The sequence below is a fragment of the Ochotona curzoniae genome, unplaced genomic scaffold (assembly GCF_017591425.1).
Source record: "Ochotona curzoniae isolate NIBS_2020 unplaced genomic scaffold, NIBS_Ocur_1.0 contig_908, whole genome shotgun sequence".
NCBI classification, from domain to species: domain Eukaryota; kingdom Metazoa; phylum Chordata; class Mammalia; order Lagomorpha; family Ochotonidae; genus Ochotona; species Ochotona curzoniae.
This window is the reverse complement of record NW_024466607.1, coordinates 26671269-26688831: the sequence shown is the minus strand read 5'-3', so window position 1 is coordinate 26688831 and position 17563 is coordinate 26671269. Positions and strand designations below refer to the sequence as shown.

The following is a 17563-nucleotide window of genomic DNA, read 5'->3' as shown; positions in this document are numbered from 1 at the left end:
GTGATCCTCAGCCGGGGAGAGTTGTGTTGGGAGTTAGCGCCTAAGTCCCCTTCCTCCTTGACTCTCAATTGAGCCTTCTCTGAGGAATATTCTGGACTGTCTTCCGCAGGTCTTTAGCTGGCATGAGTCCTGATTGTTCAAAGCTATAATTTGTTCATCAGTTCACTCTGCTGGCTTCTTGGCCTTCCCCACTTCTGTTCTCCATTCGCTCTGAGGCCTTCGTGGAGTCATCACACACAGACACCTGCTGAGGGTCTGATTCTGGAGGAGCTAGCTGAGATATTACCTGCTCCTGCATGACTGAGGCATCCTTTTGGTAGGTCAAAGAGGTATTACAGGGATGTATTTCCACAAGAGTCACCCGAAGCTGGTTTGAACGAACTGCGTTGACACTATTGAAAAATCAGTTCATTTAAGGAGGGCACTGGGTATTTTTTTTTTCATCCAAAAGTGAATTGGCATCTTAAGAGGAAATGACTGTCAGTGAACGTGACACTGAACCAACTTCAGCCACCGCTGGGAGAGAGGAGCTTCTTTTTGTACAGATGGTCAGAACGGCTGGGGCCCGGGCGGAAGGGAGGGAGTTGGACAGGACCAGGCAGCATGGTTTTGGCACTGAGCACACACCAGCCTCGTACCCAGCTGGCCCCGTCACGGTCTCCCGCCCCGTAGCTTCTGTGTTTGTTAGGAAACCTTTTTTCCTTTCTCACAGAGATAAGAATCTTGCTTCCAGACATGGAAAGTGTCAAGGTTCATGCCTAGGTCCTTTATTCAGACAGAATCTTTGCCAAAAACAGAGAAAAACAAAGTGTTGTATTGAGGAGAGGGAATGAAGGAGCCAGTAAGGCTGCCAATAACAGGATATGCTGACGTCTGGCATCAAGATATAGGGATCTAGGAATTCCAGTGAGAGAAGACAAAGAGAGTGGAAGAACTCTCTGACGCCCACTGGGATGGCGTGGTCCCCTGCATTTCACAGCTGAGCTTGGGCTTTGGGACAGGCAGTGGTCCAGCCAGTTTGGGCACTGTCATCAGCCCAGACAGTGCTGGGAGGATTGAGGCAAGGATGACACCTCCTGGGAGTGAATCAGGTTCTTTGCCCTGAGCCTGGAAACCTCTCCCCGGCTGTTCCTTACAGGTGACAGTGAGCGACTCAAATGTCCCATCTTGGGCAAGCCTAACCCAACCCAGCCCCAGTTCCTTTCGCTCTGGTTTCGCTCTGGTTTTCTCTCTTTCTACACTTACCATGTTCTGTAGATGGCACAGTGTGTGTTTGTGTGCATGGCCGTTGTCTGTCCTCCTCACTTAACTTGAAGCTCTCTGAGGGTAGGTAGGGATTTTGTTTCGCTTTGTTAATGTGTTATTAATTTTATTAATGTTAATTTATTAATAACAATGTGTTGTTTATTAATGTTCATCTACTACCTAGTAGGCAGTAGATGCTGTCAGTGTTGTGTGATTGATTAGAGGTTGCTGGGTTGGTTGATTGGCAGGGTGGTTGGATGGATGGGTGGATGCATTCATGCCTGCACAAGAAGAAGGAAGGAATATTTATCCATTCTACCTGAGAGCATTGAGCCAGATAACAGATTCTAATCTGTAACTTCAGGTCCAATCCCTTATGAGTTTATGATTTACATTTTCATATCTGCGACATGGGTAAAAATGCCAGCTTTTCATAACTGCCAAGAGTGAATAAATGAGAAAAAAACTGTGTGAAAATAATGTAAATGTTCTAAATCCCCCCTAAATGTAAGACCTTACCTTAAGGGTAGAGCACTGCGACTCCATTCGCCGGTCTTCTTTAGCCCAGCCTGCACAGACAAGAGTTCTTGCCTGCCTTCCCCTCTGACCTTGTGATCCCATGCTTGTGTTTGATGAAGGAGAGGAGTTGAAGACCTGAGTGGGGTCCTATGGTGAGGTGACTGTGCAGCTTTTGAGGAGGAAAGTGTATGTCTTTTCTGACAGCTCAGTGGTAACATTCCTGACTTATTCAAGCAGGGTTGTCACAGCAATATATGAGGGCAGGCGGACCTGGCTTGCCGTTCTTACTGGCTTAGTTGAACACCACAGAGGAATGACTATTTTTTTCTCTTCTCTAACAAAATCCACTGTTTTTTGTATTTAGTTATTTCTTCTGTACAGCTTGTACTCCAGTGAAAACCTCTTTCCTGAAGCCTCCATTGTCTCCCCAAACCTGGGAAACCAAGGCTAGTGAAGTTGAATGCTTGGCGTAGAGTTCAGCCTGGTGCTTGGCTTGTGGGTGAAGGGTTGACGCTCTCATTGGAAACTCAAGGAAATTGGGCAACCGAGCAGACTGAGAAAGTCGGACTGCAGCCCAGCTCCTCCTGAGTCAGCCTTTCCCAAGGCAACCCATTAGGTGGTTTGAAGTGATGTAAGTTATTGCAGCATCGGCCAATATGGGACCGATGTACAAACTTGCCATTCTGAGCCAAGTCTTAGTGGTTTTAAATTATCCATGCCCCATCTCTCTCCACTCGCACAGAAAATTGAAAGTTGATAGTTATTGAAATCTGTTTTTCAGATGGTTTTTATCTGAGGAACCTTTGATCCCCGTAAATCTATAGGCTATTCCCATGGAGGCGTTATCTTCCTTGCTAGTTAAATAAATTTTTGATCCTGCTACAGGGCACCAGATCAGAACAAACTCACTTATCTGGATTGAATAATGCACATCTCTTTGCTGGGAATGTTGTGTGTGTACATGTGGGTGGCTCTGGCTCATGTCTTGTCATTCCAGGCCAGAGTCTTGTCCTTTGGCTCTCACTGGTGGGGAACACTTTGAATAAAGTCTGTCTGGTTTCCAGTTTCTTCATATGAAGGGACAAGAGAACCAGCAGCTGTTTCTGGTTAGTGGTGATTATCTTTGGGATTGGGAGTGTTTGGAAATTTTTTTCTTTCTTGCTTATCTGGAAGTCCTGATTTTTTTCTCGGCATCAATTATGCATTGCATTTTTTTAGGGATAAGGAAGCAGTAACTTTAAATTAGAGTAAACATAATAAGTAAGAAATTGTTTCCCCTTTTGCTCCTTATTATTAAGAAGACGGAGGAGTTTTCTTTTGCCTCTGGTAGGCTAGAGGCATGGAAGAATTTAAATACCTAGACCACATCTGTTATTCAGCAGAATGTTCTAGAGGCTTTTGGGTTGTTTTAACTCTTTGTCTTTAACAAAAGTGTATTTTTCCACACCTGACCTCTGCAACCTGGGACACTGCCTTGTGAAACAAAGCATGGTTCATTCCTCCTTGGTGGCTCAGCTTGTGCTGTGCTGACCTAATCTATAAGCAGTCTGCCCTTTGATCCTGTACATGAATGTGACCTGAACCTGACCTGACCATGAACTTGGAACAGAGCATCCCCTTTCTAGGGGAGGTCGGAGGCCAGAGGGCTAGGTAACAGGGCTGCCCTGAGAGACACAGTTCTTGAGGCCAATGTAGTCTTGCTTTTCACCAGTAGCTTTACACACACCCACATACCCAGGTGGTACCTAGGTGCCAAGTGGGCTAAGATGCATATTGATGGCAGGTGATGTGGGTCCAGATTGAAAGAAGCACATTGCCCACAGGTGCTGTGACCCCTAAGTATATGACAAGAACCCACGCTTGCTTTTAGACCAACACTGAGACATGATCGAAGAGGGTCCTCCAAGTGTGCCTCAGGATACCTGCTTCCCACCTGACTGGTCTACCACTGAAGATGCACATTCCTGGGTCCTGCGACAGGTCTGGCAAATCAGAGTCATTGGGGGCCCTCATGACTCCCCAGTTTACTCTGTCTAATGTATAGGCAGTCAGATGTAGGATTCCCCAGGAATGGACTCTACTTATAAGCAGAGTTTCAAGGTTAGGAATTATTTCCCCACCCCTTCAGCCACCTCTGTGTTTCTTCTTCTTTGTAGCCAATAGTCAAGAATTCACTTTACATTTTGATCCCTACAAGAAATGGCTTAGGGAATTGTGGGGAGCTGGCAGTATCTCTGGAATCCTGTGGACCTTAGGGCCATGAAGGAGCCTGGAATTTGGAAAGAAAGTTGGGCATGAGAGGAGTTGGGCTTCAGGTTGACTTCCCTGGCAACAATTTTTATTTTTATAGCCCTGTTTTTTATATTCAGTTTCCACCTGTGAAGTCCTTAAAAACAGTATTTTCCATCTCAGTAGAAAGAAGGGAAAGGGCAAAAGAGGAGGAAAGGAAATAAAAAAGAACTGAATGATGTTTACGATCCCATTCAAATAGAAAATTCTCCATTTTCCAACTTGGGCTTGTCAGAGATCAAGTTATAAAGAAAGATCTCCTTTTTTTTTGCCTTCACCCACCTATCATGTCTCACACTGAGCAAGACCTGTGGTTCTGGGTTCAGTGTTTTAACTAACCTGTCAACACCTTGAGGATGATTCTTCCCACATTCATTCCCCTTCCTCAGTCCATTTATATGAAAACCTCAGCAGCCTGATAATTGGTAGAAATTGTCAGTCATTCAAGCGGTGTGGTTACTGCTGCACTTGGCCTGGGTGCCCTGGGTTCAAGGTGGCTCTCCACCTGCTGATACTGGGCAGAGTCCGCTGTGGTAGCTGAGATGTGGAAGCAAATGAATGACTAGCCACAGCTTAGCTAGGCATGCGGGCCTGTAGGGTTGTTTTAAGGTGGAGGCAGAGAAGGAGAGAGACTACAGCATCTCCACTCTGAATCACACTCACTCCTTAGAAACCTGTCATTCACAAACCCAATTACGTGCAGGTGGGATGTCAACTGTGACAGAATGAAACCAATGCACCCTTTATGTGTGTGTGTTTTAATGAAATCCTGCTTCACTAGCAGCTTCTATGTTCATAAATGTCTATTTAAGAAAAAAAAAAAACCCTAAATCCTCTATTTCCTCCACCCACTCCTGCATGTGCTCCATTCAGGTGAAAAGCTTTCATCAAAGTGTGGAAGGCACACACTCTTGGCACAGGGCTGGGAGGATTGCAGTGTACATTTTGTCAAAGCGGGACAGAGACCTGAGACTCCTGGGAAATTCCCTTGACCTCTGACCCTTGGCTCTTTTCTGAACGTCTGAGCCTTAGGTTACTGATTTGTAAGCGGGGCTTATTAAATTAGCCTTTGCAGAGGCTGTTACGGAATCTCTCAGAGATGGAACGTTCTTTGCAAAAAAAAAAAAAATTGCCTTATCACTGGGCTTCCTGATAATTATAAATGAAGAGTGGGAGACAGGCAGATAGCAGGCAAGATAAACAGGGCACCCATGGTATTGACTGATTTTCAACTGTGGGTTTTTTGTTTGTTTTATTATTGTTGTTTTCTCCTTGGTTCTGCTTTTTTAGGAGTGAGTTTGTTGTTCAGGAGTTAAGAAATATTCTGGAGTTGGGATCATTTGTTTTCTTGGGGCAATTTGTCAGTTCAGGGGTCAGCTGGATCCTACGAGGAACGCCTGTCCTGCTCGTGCTTTAGGCTTTGTTTTGTGCATTTGTCTCATGGCTCTGAGCCTTGATTTACTTCCCTGGAACACAGGAGTGGATTCTTAAAGGACTGAGAAGCGGTGCTGTGTTCATGTCCTTCAGGTCTAATGTAAATCGGATACAGCACATAGAGCTTGGTCCACCCAGGCCACCCTTGTCCTACACCCCTTCCTACAGATGACCTGCGCACCCTGACAGGTAATGAGTGGGTGTCTCTCCACCTGCTGCGATTTTATGTCTGTGGAAAAGCTGTCCACAGCCCTTGCCGTCCTTCTTATGCTATGGAATTAAATCATTGGTTTTCTGCTTGTTTTCTGCTTGTTTCACTCTCCCTCCTGGGAGCATGAATCTAGATGCATCTCCAGCACTAACCAAGTAGAGTAACCAAGTAGAGCCCTGATCTCTCTCGCTCCCTCCCTCTTCCCTTCTCTGTTTATCCCTCTGCTCATGAGGCTCTCTGTGGGTCTGATTATGTCCTGGATTTTTGCTTTCTCCTTGTTAGGTGCTTCCCTTCTGCTGGAGTTCCACTTCCGTAAATCATATCCATTTGATAGAAACTGCTGTGTTCTCAGTGGGGAGACATTGGTTCGCAATCATGTCCTGTATCCCCTGTGAGGAAGAGAGGGCTGATAGGCTCCAAACATGGAGAAAATTTGAGGAAGTGGAAATGCTGGCTATCTGATTGGGTCAGGTGTCACTCTGTGTGTTGAAATTACATTGTACCTCATTAAAAAATGGGAAAATGGAAACGTGTGTATGTGTGTATTCAGTGCTCCTTCCTGCATTGCTAAATAGAATCTCATTCATGGCTGTTCTGGAGGGTGAGTGGATAAAAAATGTTCCTACACTTCATTTTGAAAGTATTGCTGTCTAGTAAAAACCATTAGTCACCAGAGGCAGACATTTGGCACAGCCACCAAGACATCCTGCATCCAAAGTGTTGGTTTGAGCCCTGCCTCTGCTTCTGCCTGATTGCAGCTTGCTGCCCATGCAGACCCTGAAAGGCAGTGGTAATAGCTCAGGTATATGAATTCCTGCTGCCTAGGTGGGATATCCAGATCAAGTTGTTAACTCTGAGTTTTGGCCTGGCCCAACCGTGGCTGTTACTAACATCTGGGGATGAGCCAGTAGATGGGAAATCTCTTCATGTTTCTCTGCCTCTCCCTTTCAAATTGATATATATATTAATATATATATATATATTAAAGTGTTATATAAAAAAGCTTAGTAAATTTGCCTCAACATGTTGAAACCTTTCCCCCCTAAGTCATAAATAAGCAAGGAAAGTTCCGGGACAGGTGGTGCTGGGGGAGGGATCTGAGTGCTCTGCAGCATCTCTGAGCTCTTTACAGTAGCTGATCATTTGGGGAGTTGCTGTTAGAATGAGCTTTGACTATTTTTAAAAGCAACAGCCAGGGTTTGGCGGGAAGTTCTCTGCATTTGGAGATATAAACCAGATCCGAGATGTGCGTTTGGTCTGGGTCTATTTCCAACTGATGAAAGACAGGAAGGGGGTGAGAAGCTGACAAGCCTCACTCAGCTGGACTAAACTGGTTTTGTTTCAAGTACATTTTTGTGTCGAAATTCAGGCAGAGTGCACTGAAAGAATAAGGACACAAGAGCAGCTGATCATTGCCATAGCTACAGAGAAAGCATTGGATTTTGTCAACGCTTTCTCAGGCTGATAGCATACAGTGAAGTAGCATAGAAGAGATCTTCTGTAGCCTGATAAAACGCAGTTAAGAAAACCCACAGCTGACAGATTAGAGTGAAAGACCGGGTGCTTTCCTTTAAAACAAGGACTAAGACAAAGCATGTCTACCTTTGCTGCATCTATTCAGCATTGTCCTAGAGGTTCCAGCCAGGGCAATAAGACAAGACAAAGAAATAGAATCCATTCAGTTAGGAAGAAGTCTGGCAGTGTCAGTTCCTGTAGACATGGTCTTGTATGAGGAAACTCAAAAAAGTTAGCAGAAAATCAAATTAAATGATAAACATATTTTGGTGCATAAAGAATTAGGAATCCATGCATGAATGTACTCCTTAAAAATGTACATTATGCAAAAGTATGCATGGCTTTCAAATGTTTGCGCAAAACTAAACTTTTAATTTGATTTGCCTTCAATTTTTGGAAATTCCTTCTAATATAAATGCCAAAAATACACATGCAGACACACACTATTTGAACAAATACAGAAATTTAGCAAGATTGTATGATGTTATATTAAAATAAGAAAATATTACGAACTTATATACACTAGCCATCTGCAGATGAAATGAAGGTACAGGTTCAGTGGTATCCAAAAGACTAAAGTAGTAGGGAATACGCTTAACAAAAAGAAGCACCTGAAAAATCACAAAACATCATAGAAAGAAATTGAAGTAGACTGCAGTAAATGGAAAGACATCCTGTACCCATAAATTGGAAGACTTAATATCGTTAAGATGAGAGTAATCCCTAAATTGATCTGCAGACACAAAGTAATCCCTGTCAAAGTCCCAGCTGGAATTTTTCAGAAACTGGCAAGCACATGCTAAAAATCATGTTTTATAAATGTACATGCAAGAGACCCAAATGAATCAAAACAGGTTTTTTAAAAAAGTAAAAGAACAAAGTTCAAAACTCATACTTCATGATTTCAAAGCTACAGTGATCTGGGGCTTGGCTTCGTGGAACAGGAGTTCACCACTGTTTGTACCGTCCACATCCCATCTTGAATCCCAAGTCCTGAGTCCCAGCTGCATAGCTTGCAACCCAGCATCCTGATAATGGGCCTGAAAACCACTGGTTTATAGGACTGCTGCCACTCGGCCAGAAGACCAGGATGAAATTCCTGGCTCCTGGCTTCTGTCTGCTGCATGATCAAGACCTGCCTGTTACTGGTCATTTGGGGAGTTGAACCAACGGAAGATTTCTCTCTTTCTCTCTTTCCCTCTCTCTCTTTGTTCCTCTGCCTTTCAAATAAACAAATACACAGACACACACACACACAATGCTACGGTGATCAAGACAGGGTGATAATTGTACATAAAGAAAGATGGTACATAGAGACCAGTGGAATACAATTTAAAATAGAGAAATAATCCCTGTCACTTAGTTTATTTTTGACAGACATTCTAAGATCAACCAATGGCCAAAGACTCGTCAACAAACAATATTGAGACTAAGGGAGCCACATGAGAAAGAAGTTGGACTACAATCTTCTACCATATACAAACATTAACTGAAAATTGAACATGGGAGGCCATAAAAAATATGAGTCAATCTTAACAGGGAGAGTTGCACAGAAAGTTCATGGAAATATATATTATAAAAAGCTATGTCCAGATTTCAGTATTTTTGCGGTAAAATTAACTCATCTTTAATCCCACCTGTTACTGAACTTTCTGAAGTAACCTTGTGTGTTCATGAATTAGGCAGTGGTTTCAAGGATATTAATAAAATTTCCAAACAACAACAGAAACAAAATATTAAAGTCTAGAACAACAAAATTTTAAACATTTCTTATTCAGTAGATATCACCAACCCACAGAATGGGAGAAAATTTTTGCAAATCATGCAGCAGATTAAGAACTTGGATTTTGTGTGGGCCATCATTGTAGCAAAGCAGGTTAACTATAGCCTGCAATGCTGGCATTCCATACGGGGCACTGTTTCATGTCCCAATTGTTCCACTTCTTATCCCGCTCCCTGTTACTGGCCTTGGGACAGCACAAAACATGGCTCAGATGCTTGGGCCCCTTTCACCTATGTGGATGACCCAAATGAAGGTCCTGGTTCCTGGCTTTGGTCTTGTCCAACACTGACCATTGTAGCTATTTGCAAGGGAACCAGTGAATGAGAAAATCTCTCTCTCTCTTTCTCTCTTTCTTTCTGCCTCCCTCACACCCTTGGTCTCTATTGTTCTGACTTTCAAATCAATAAATATTTTATGGAAAATACTCATAGTTTAACACCAGTGACACAAATATCCCAGTAGAAAAATAGACTAAGGATTTGAATGGACATTTTCCAAAAGAAGGTGTATAATAAGCTCATAAAAAGATGATAAAGATAAAGATAACCTTTAGGGAAATGTAAATCAAACCCACAGTTAGATGCCATTTCACACCCAGTAGGATGACTTTAATCACAAAGACAAAATATTTATTCAAGGACATGCAGAAAAAGGAACCCTTATTTACTGGTGCTAGGAATATGCCATGGATCAGATAGTTTGGAAAACAAACTCTCTGACCACAATTCTGGACAGCTTTTTTTTAAAGATTTTTTTTTTATTATTTTTTATTAGAAAGTCAGATATGCAGAGAGGAGGAGAGACAGAAAGATCTTTCATCCATTGATTCACTCCCCAAGTGCCTCAAAGGCTGGAACTTCACTGATCTGAAGCCAGGAGCGAGGAGCCAGGAGCCTCTTCCGGGTCTCCCATGCAGATGCAGGATCCCAAGGCTTTGGGTTGTCCTCGACTGCTTTCCCCAGGCCACAAGAAGGGAGCTGGATGGGAAGCAGGGCAGCCGGGACACGAACCCGTGCCCATATGGGATCCCGGCATGTGTAAGGCGAAGACTTTAGCCTCTAGGCTACTGTGCCAGGAACCTGGACAGTTTTTCAAAATGTTCGACTTCATGTTCCCAAATGGCTCAGCAATATACTGTTCCTCCCTGGCTACCCAAGAAAACTGACAGCATACATCACACAAAATATTTACATGTCAGTATTCTGAGCAGCAGTATTCACAGGAATGGAAATAACCTAGGTGTCCAAGAACTGATGAAAGTGTGATAGAGCCATACAGTGGAATATTATTCAGCAATAACAGGAAATGAAGGATCGAAGCATGCTTACACTTAGATTAGCCTTAACATCATTTTATGGGAAAGAAGCCAATTTTCATTCGAAAGACTGTCTGTTGTATGATTCCAATCCTATGAAATGTCCAGAATAGGCGAAACCACTGAGACAGAAAATAGACTAGTGATTGTCAGAGCGTGGGGGTCAGGCATGTGGGAACTTAATGCTACTGCCCATGGGGTTTCTTCTTTTGCATGACAAAACACACTATAAAATTAAATAGACTGCACATATTTATGAATATTCTAAGAGCCAGTAAATTGTGTGTTTCAAAACAATACAGTATGTGAATTAGATTTTAACAAAGTTGTTATCAAAAAATTCAAGCACATGTGGGCATTAAAATTCTAATCTCCCTGCCTTGATAAGGTACTACTGAAACAAATAAAAAAAATTGTAGAATAACTTAATTTCTCCAAGGTTTCTTCCCCAACTCCTTTCTTTCCTTTGTATTTGATTAAGAGAGACTAGAAATACTTTTGTGACACTGACATCAACATGTTTATTGCTTCATCATTTCTTTGCAGCCATGGATGAAGGAACAGATGGTAACCTTAAACGAGAAAAGTTCAGTCTGGGGGAGAGATTTTTATCTTTGGCTGTTGCCTTTTGAAAGAAGTCACATGCATGGTCTTCTGGTATACCAACATAGGGAAACTGTGGGTTTCCAATTAGTATTTCAACCCTATCAAGATCTTTATTGGAGGGGGTGGGGAGGAATTGTCTTTCCCATAGGGCAAGGTCTATGGAGAGAGAGAGAGAGAGAGAGAGAGAGAGAGAAAGAAAGAAAGAAAAAAATATTTCCAACCATTCCTTTTCCAACCATTCCTGTTTTCCAAGCCTTAGGAAGCAGTCTGCTGTCAGTGCTGGCTAAATCCGCTGGTTGTGTTTCTGGGCAGCATATGTATTAAGTGTGTTTAATTGCTATTGCAGTCAAGGAAATTGTGGTCATGGTCCAATATGTGGTGGTCTGCCTAGGAAAAATCAAAATCATATGGGTATTTTCCCCTGAGCTGCTGATTTAGAAGGAAAGGTTGGGGTCTGTGTGTAAACGTCCTTAACGTGCTTACCTGGTGGCTTCTGCCTTTGCACGCTGCTCTCTCTCACGCCTGCCACGCCTTCTACAAAGACAGGCGTGCTCCGGAGCATAGCTTTGGATGCCTCTGCCAGAAGCCCGTTGCCAAGGAATGTGTTTATGGTTTGGGATCCAAGGACTGGTGACTAGCAGGCTTATGGAAAAAAAAAAATAGAAAATGGTTTCTTCTTTTGCTTGCTCCTCACCTGCCACCTTTTCTGCCTACAGGAAGATCTGTCTGCACTGCAAGTGTCCCCAGGAGGAGCACATGGTGACAGTGATGCCGCTGGAGATGGAGAAGACCATTAGCAAACTCATGTTTGACTTCCAGAGGAACTCGACCTCAGATGACGACTCAGGCTGCGCCTTGGAGGAGTATGCCTGGGTCCCGCCGGGACTGAAGCCTGAACAGGTACCATCCTTGGCGAGAGCTCCTTGATGCTTTTGGCTTTTGGCTTTGTTTTTTGCTGGTCCTTCCTCGTTCTGGCTCAGAAGTAAAGACTTGTCTTTGCTGATTCAGAGAAATGGTTGCGGCCAAATGGCTTAAAGATGTCACCAGCCTACTGGGCAATGAGGAAGGGAAATGAAATTGAGTCGGGAGTGATCCATTGCTAATTCATTCTGTATTGTCATGATTAGCTGCTAACAGGATGGTTCTAGAAACGACTCAGCCGTGTTGGCTTTGAAATAGGAGATCGAAAAGCTTCATTCTTTTAGGGGGAAAAAAGACAAGTTCTACACTGACCATGAATCTTCACCTTCAGAGTCTTTATAAAGCAGCGTGAGGAAGTGTGAATGTGCCTTAGTCTCCCCAGTGCTATATGCTATGTTTAAATACTAAGATTGGCCTTACTTTACAAAGGAAGACTTGACATTTCCTGAAATATTTTGGCACTACCTACCAGCTGTAAATATTATTGACTTAGAAAATTTGGGTTTCCTTCTGTTCCATTGCATATTTCTTACTGATACACACACTGCTTTACATTTCTTGGTACCTGGAATTTTCTCTTCCAGCCGCCCCACGTAGGCTTAGCAGCACTTGGGTAGGCGAGGTATTTTTATGATTGCCTTGTGAACTTTCAGAGATGGCATTGCTTGAACCTTAGGACTTTGTCCACTGTCAGATACTCCTGACATTTGAGATGTCTTTCTGTATGACTGACAGATCATTGTAGGGTTTCAACAGCCTTGAAATTTTAAAGTGGGAACTTTAGAAGTGATAATGCTTTTAGAGAAATTTTCATAAAATAACTAAGGCCCAAGAATTCCCCAGTAACTTAAAGACAGTTACTATCCTCTCATCTCTATGGTTAGCCATTTCTCATTTTCTTCTTCCAGTATTGAGCCTGCAAATGGGCAGATGAAATAGGACACACAGGTAGGATTTATTTAGTCGGTAAGATCTTGTTTTAAAAATTTAATTAGTTACTGCTGCTGTTTTAATATGATTTGGGCTTAAGCCCAAATCATAAATTAATGGTAGGAGAGGGTGGCAAGTCCTCCAATTATGCTGTTTAGGAGGTAGGCCTGGTGGGAGGTCCTTGTATTATAGAGACAAGCCACAAGGAGAAAATTCTCTCAGGAGCGTTGCTACAAGAACCTTAGGTGGGGGCAGGGAGGGGGCACATTTGTGGCACATCAGGTTCAGCCACTGCCTGAGATGCCAGCATTCTATATGAGTCAAGTCCCGGCTATTCCACTTCTGATCTAGCTCCTGGCTAATGCATCTGGGAAAACAGTAGAGTACTGAAATACATGGGTCCATGCCACCTACCTGAGAGACCCAGATGTCATTATAGGCTCCTGGCTTCTGCGTAGCCCACCCGTAACAGTTGTAGCCATTTGTGGAATGAACCAGCAAATGAAAAATCTGTATGTCTGACTGTCTCAATCTGTGCCTTGCAAATAACAAATAGTCAGTGTAAAAATCCCTGTGTTTTGTGGCTCATCACCATGTGATCTTTTTCCCGCGCATGCCCCATCATTGTTGTCTACCAGCTTGCACAAAGCTGCCTAGTCTTGGACCTGAACCATTGAAACTATTGGCTAAATCAACCTTTGTTCTTAATACATGCCTTGCCTATCTCACTATAGTAACACAAAGATGACTCTAACGACTACTAATCCGTAAAAATTGGGAATGTTTCATGTGAAAGCTACTATTTACATCTTCAACGTTTGCAGATTGGGACTTTCTTTTCTGCAAAGATACAGTCGGCTGGATGTGTTAGCCACTCCTTTTAGACAAAACTGGATTTCTTTCTGCTCTGTATCAAATCCTTTTTATCCTTCTATGTTACCTCCCTGAACCTTACAGTCTGTTCAGGTTGACTCTTCTGAGTCAATAGTGAAGAGGGAGCCCTTAACCCAGACAAATTCCCAGAAAATAATTGAGAGCAAAACTGAGTGTAGATCTCTGTTGGGATATTGGCAGGGAAAAAATTTGGGTTCTTTTTTCTCAGCTATTTCTTTGGTTGTGTTTCATTTAAAAATTGTATTATTGAAGCGCTGTTTCAAGAAGAGTCTTTGATGGAGTTTGTGGAAACGCAGATGAGGAGGTTGACTGAATGTCTTATTTGACATGGCCATTGTGACTGCCAGAACTTGAGCAGTGAGTTCTCACACCTAGATACATCTGTGCGCTTGGCTCATTTTCCTGCTAATCTCCTTCCCTTCAGCTTCTAAACCAATGTGTCTTCCTTTGGCTCACCTGAAGGATGTTGCTTCCTGCTGCGTTGGGCCCGGAATTACCCAAGGTTACGCTGTTGTCAGTTTCCCTCTGAAGTAGATTCTTCCTTGAGACCGTGGAACATTACTCAGTGATCTTCAGATTCAGAGAAACAACCTGTTGATGCTGACGCAAGAGAACAGATAATGTAGAAACTGAGGTCTTGCTTCAGTTCAGCAATTCCCAAAATTGAGGGCTTGAGGTATTTGGAGAGGCCAAATGATTCATCTAAAATGAATGTCTTTGGGAACCATGAAACTGAAATTTCGTTGATTTGTTTGGAAAGAAAATGATTAATTCTGTTAAAATGACTTGAATTATGCCAAATGAAAGCGTACTCTCATCTCTTGTAATTCTTTCGTTGCTTGGAGGTTTTCTGTATCCCTTGTGCTTACTCAAACCTGTATGACACACACAATTAGAAGGGGAAATTGCTCTCCAAGGGAGACTATCTTTTTCACACTGCTTGAAGGATTCTCTATTTGCCTAATAAAATACAAGTGTATATTAAAGGGGCAGACGAGATCATGCTGGGTAAAAGAAATGGTCTTCAGATTTTTAAATATGAGCTCTCTGAAAGTCTATTACTTATAAAGCTATCTGTGTGTTTAAAGATTTTTCAAAAGCTGACTAATACACTCTATGATTAGAAAAAAATGAGTCCTAATTTTTCACTAATAAAAATTCTGATGTTTAATATCATGTTAGTTGTCTAAGATTGAGAAGCACCATTTTTCTATTTGCAGAAATTGGAGTGGAGGTTAAGCTGCTTTGTGCTAGAGGCACAATACGAAAGACCAGTTAAAGTCAAGAGCAGTGAACTCTCGTTGTTGGAAACCTTTCATTTCTCTCCTGATCCTGGAGTTAGTAATAGATCCGTAATTCTATTTCTTCCAAGAAAGGCTTTCAATTAAATATGCAAATGAATGTCTCCTATTTATGGAAGTATTCTTGAATAGGGACATTTAATTTCATAGAAATGCACTAGCTGCAAACCCAGATTTGATAGTGAACATGGTAAGTGCAGAAAGTCTTCTCTATCCGCAGCTTTCTGACTTATGCATTCAATCAACACACATTGAAAATACTGGGAGTGAAAAAAGGCAAAAACCTGTACCCACTGATTCTTTTTCTTGTCATTTTTCCCTATACAGTGCAGCATAGAAATATTTATATAACACTCTATATTAGATATTTTAATTTTGTAATTTTTTTTAAAATTTAAGGAACAGACAGAAACAGAGAGGGGGCGACTGACTATTCAGGGAGTGATTCACTCCTCTAATGCCTCCAGCAGCCAGAACTGGGCCAGACCAAAGCCCAGTGCCAGGAACTCAGTCCAGGTTTTCCATGTGGGAAGCAGGAACCGAACCACTTAAGCTTTCATTTTCCTGGGATCTCACAGGGTCTGGAGTACAAGCAGGGAGCTGGAGTCCAGAGCTAGAGCCAGGTCTGAAACTCATGTACTCTAATGTAGGACACAGGGCTTTTAAAGGGCATTTTTAATTGTTAGGCTAATCCTTCCCTAGTGTCCTCATGCTCTTATTAAATATTATAAATACTCTATAGAATGGTTTTATCATGTATGGCAGACTGTGTGGGGTCATAGGTGACCTGTAAGTGACTAGAACATCCATGGATGTTGGTGTCTGCACAAGATCCTGGAGTCAGTCCTCGGTGAACACCGAGAGCTGAGTGTGTAACAGATGATACCACAAAGGAAATGCCTTTGATTTCTAATGACTGAACTGAAAACAAATCAGACATTCTTTAGTTCCTTTGCCTCTGCTTCTTCCAAATAAAGGATTTAATGTCCTCCAGAGAGCCCTATGGCATCAGAACAAAGAACTGGAATCTGTCTCTGACCATTTGAATTCATTGTTAAAGCTCGAGTTTGACTTCACATTCAGTTCATAGTGTTATTCATGGTCTCCTAACGATACCATGATGGCAGGTTGGCAGTCAATAGTACTCTAGGAAAATCTTGGTAAGTACCAAGCTCTAGCAAAGGTAAAAGGTAAGCAGGATCTCTCCACCTCAGCTCTGCTGGTATTTGCTTCCGGGTGACTACTGTGAGAGCTGCCCTGTGCTCTGTGGTCTAGATAGCAACTTCCTTGGACCTCTACACATTAGGTAGGTACCAGCAGCAACTCCCAAGGGTGCCAGCCAAATGCATCTCCAGAGAGTCCCCACCGTTCCTGCTAAATTTGAAAGTGATGCTAAAACCTGAAGGAGAGCAGGTGTTTCGCATACCAGTTAAGAAGTCTATGTTCCATGACCCATGTCACAGCATCTGAGTTTGATTCCTGGCTTCAATCTGTGACTCCAGCTTCCTGCCAGTGTAGACTCTGGGAGGTAATATTGGTGGCTCAATGAGTTGACTATTTCTGCCACCCACGTGGAAGGTGCCTTCGTTGAGCTGTCCCAGTTTTGGCTCAGCCAGTCCTCACCACGGCAAGCATTATGGGAGTGAACCAAATACATGTGGGAAATATTCCCTCTTGAAATTGTTTTTTGAAGCTAGAAAATATCTCAGTAAAATTCTGGCTCCTTCAAGTCAGAAAAGGATGACTCAAATTAGCAAATCCTTGTGGAGCACCTCCCCTGTTCTGACTCTCGCGGAGCAGCTGCTGCCTTGTAATCTGCTTGCACATTAGGTCAGGTGAAAAGCTAGTGTGCCCAGGCTGCTCACCATGGCTTGTGCACACCAAGGCAAGCGCAGCGATCTTCACTGAGTCAAAAAAAAAGGAGTTGGATGGCATGAGGAGCAGCCTGGGGGTCAGTCACCCTTCTGTCCTCCAAAACAGAAATAGCTTGTCCCCATTTGATGAAGACTTGCACATCAAAGAAGAGAAGAGAAGAAACCTCTAGGGAAGCAAACAAAAATTACTCGTGATTCCATGAAACTAGGAAAACTGGTTTGTGGGCACATGCAAGTACTGACTATAGAACTGTGCTTTCATTTTCCTTTATTCAACAAAGGCCATGATGCTCTGCTCTTCCTGATTTTTAAAAAAATTTTCTGCTTATTGCATTATTTTAAAAAAAGGTTATTATTAATTTTTTTTTTGGAAAGTCAGATATACAGAGGAGAGACAAAGAGGAAGATCTTCTGTCCGATGATTCACTCCCTAAGTGGCCCAATGGCCAGTGCTGAGCTGATCCAAAGCCAGGAGCCAGGAATTTCTTCTGGGTTTCCCACATGGGTGCATGGTCCAAAGCTTTGGGCCTTTCTTGACTGCTTTCTCAATCCATAAGCAGGGAGCTGGATAGGAAGGCTGGCTGCTGGGATTAGAACCAGCACACCTATGGGATCCCGGCATGTGCAAGGCGAGGACTTTAACCACTAGGATATTGTACTGGGCCCATACTGGTTTTTTTGTTGTTGTTGTTGTTTTGTTTTGTTTTGTTTTTTGTATTAATACCT

The 17563-nt window shown here is 42.7% G+C and overlaps 1 protein-coding gene across 1 annotated transcript in view; it reads left to right on the top strand.

Moving 5' to 3' along the window:
• The window catches only part of PRICKLE2 (prickle planar cell polarity protein 2), a 339940-nt gene that overhangs the window by 239085 nt on the left and 83292 nt on the right, over positions 1–17563 (top strand). The window contains exon 3 of the mRNA XM_040995060.1: positions 11634–11817. Coding sequence (XP_040850994.1) covers positions 11634–11817 — 184 coding nt within the window. The remainder of the gene's footprint in view (positions 1–11633; positions 11818–17563) is intronic.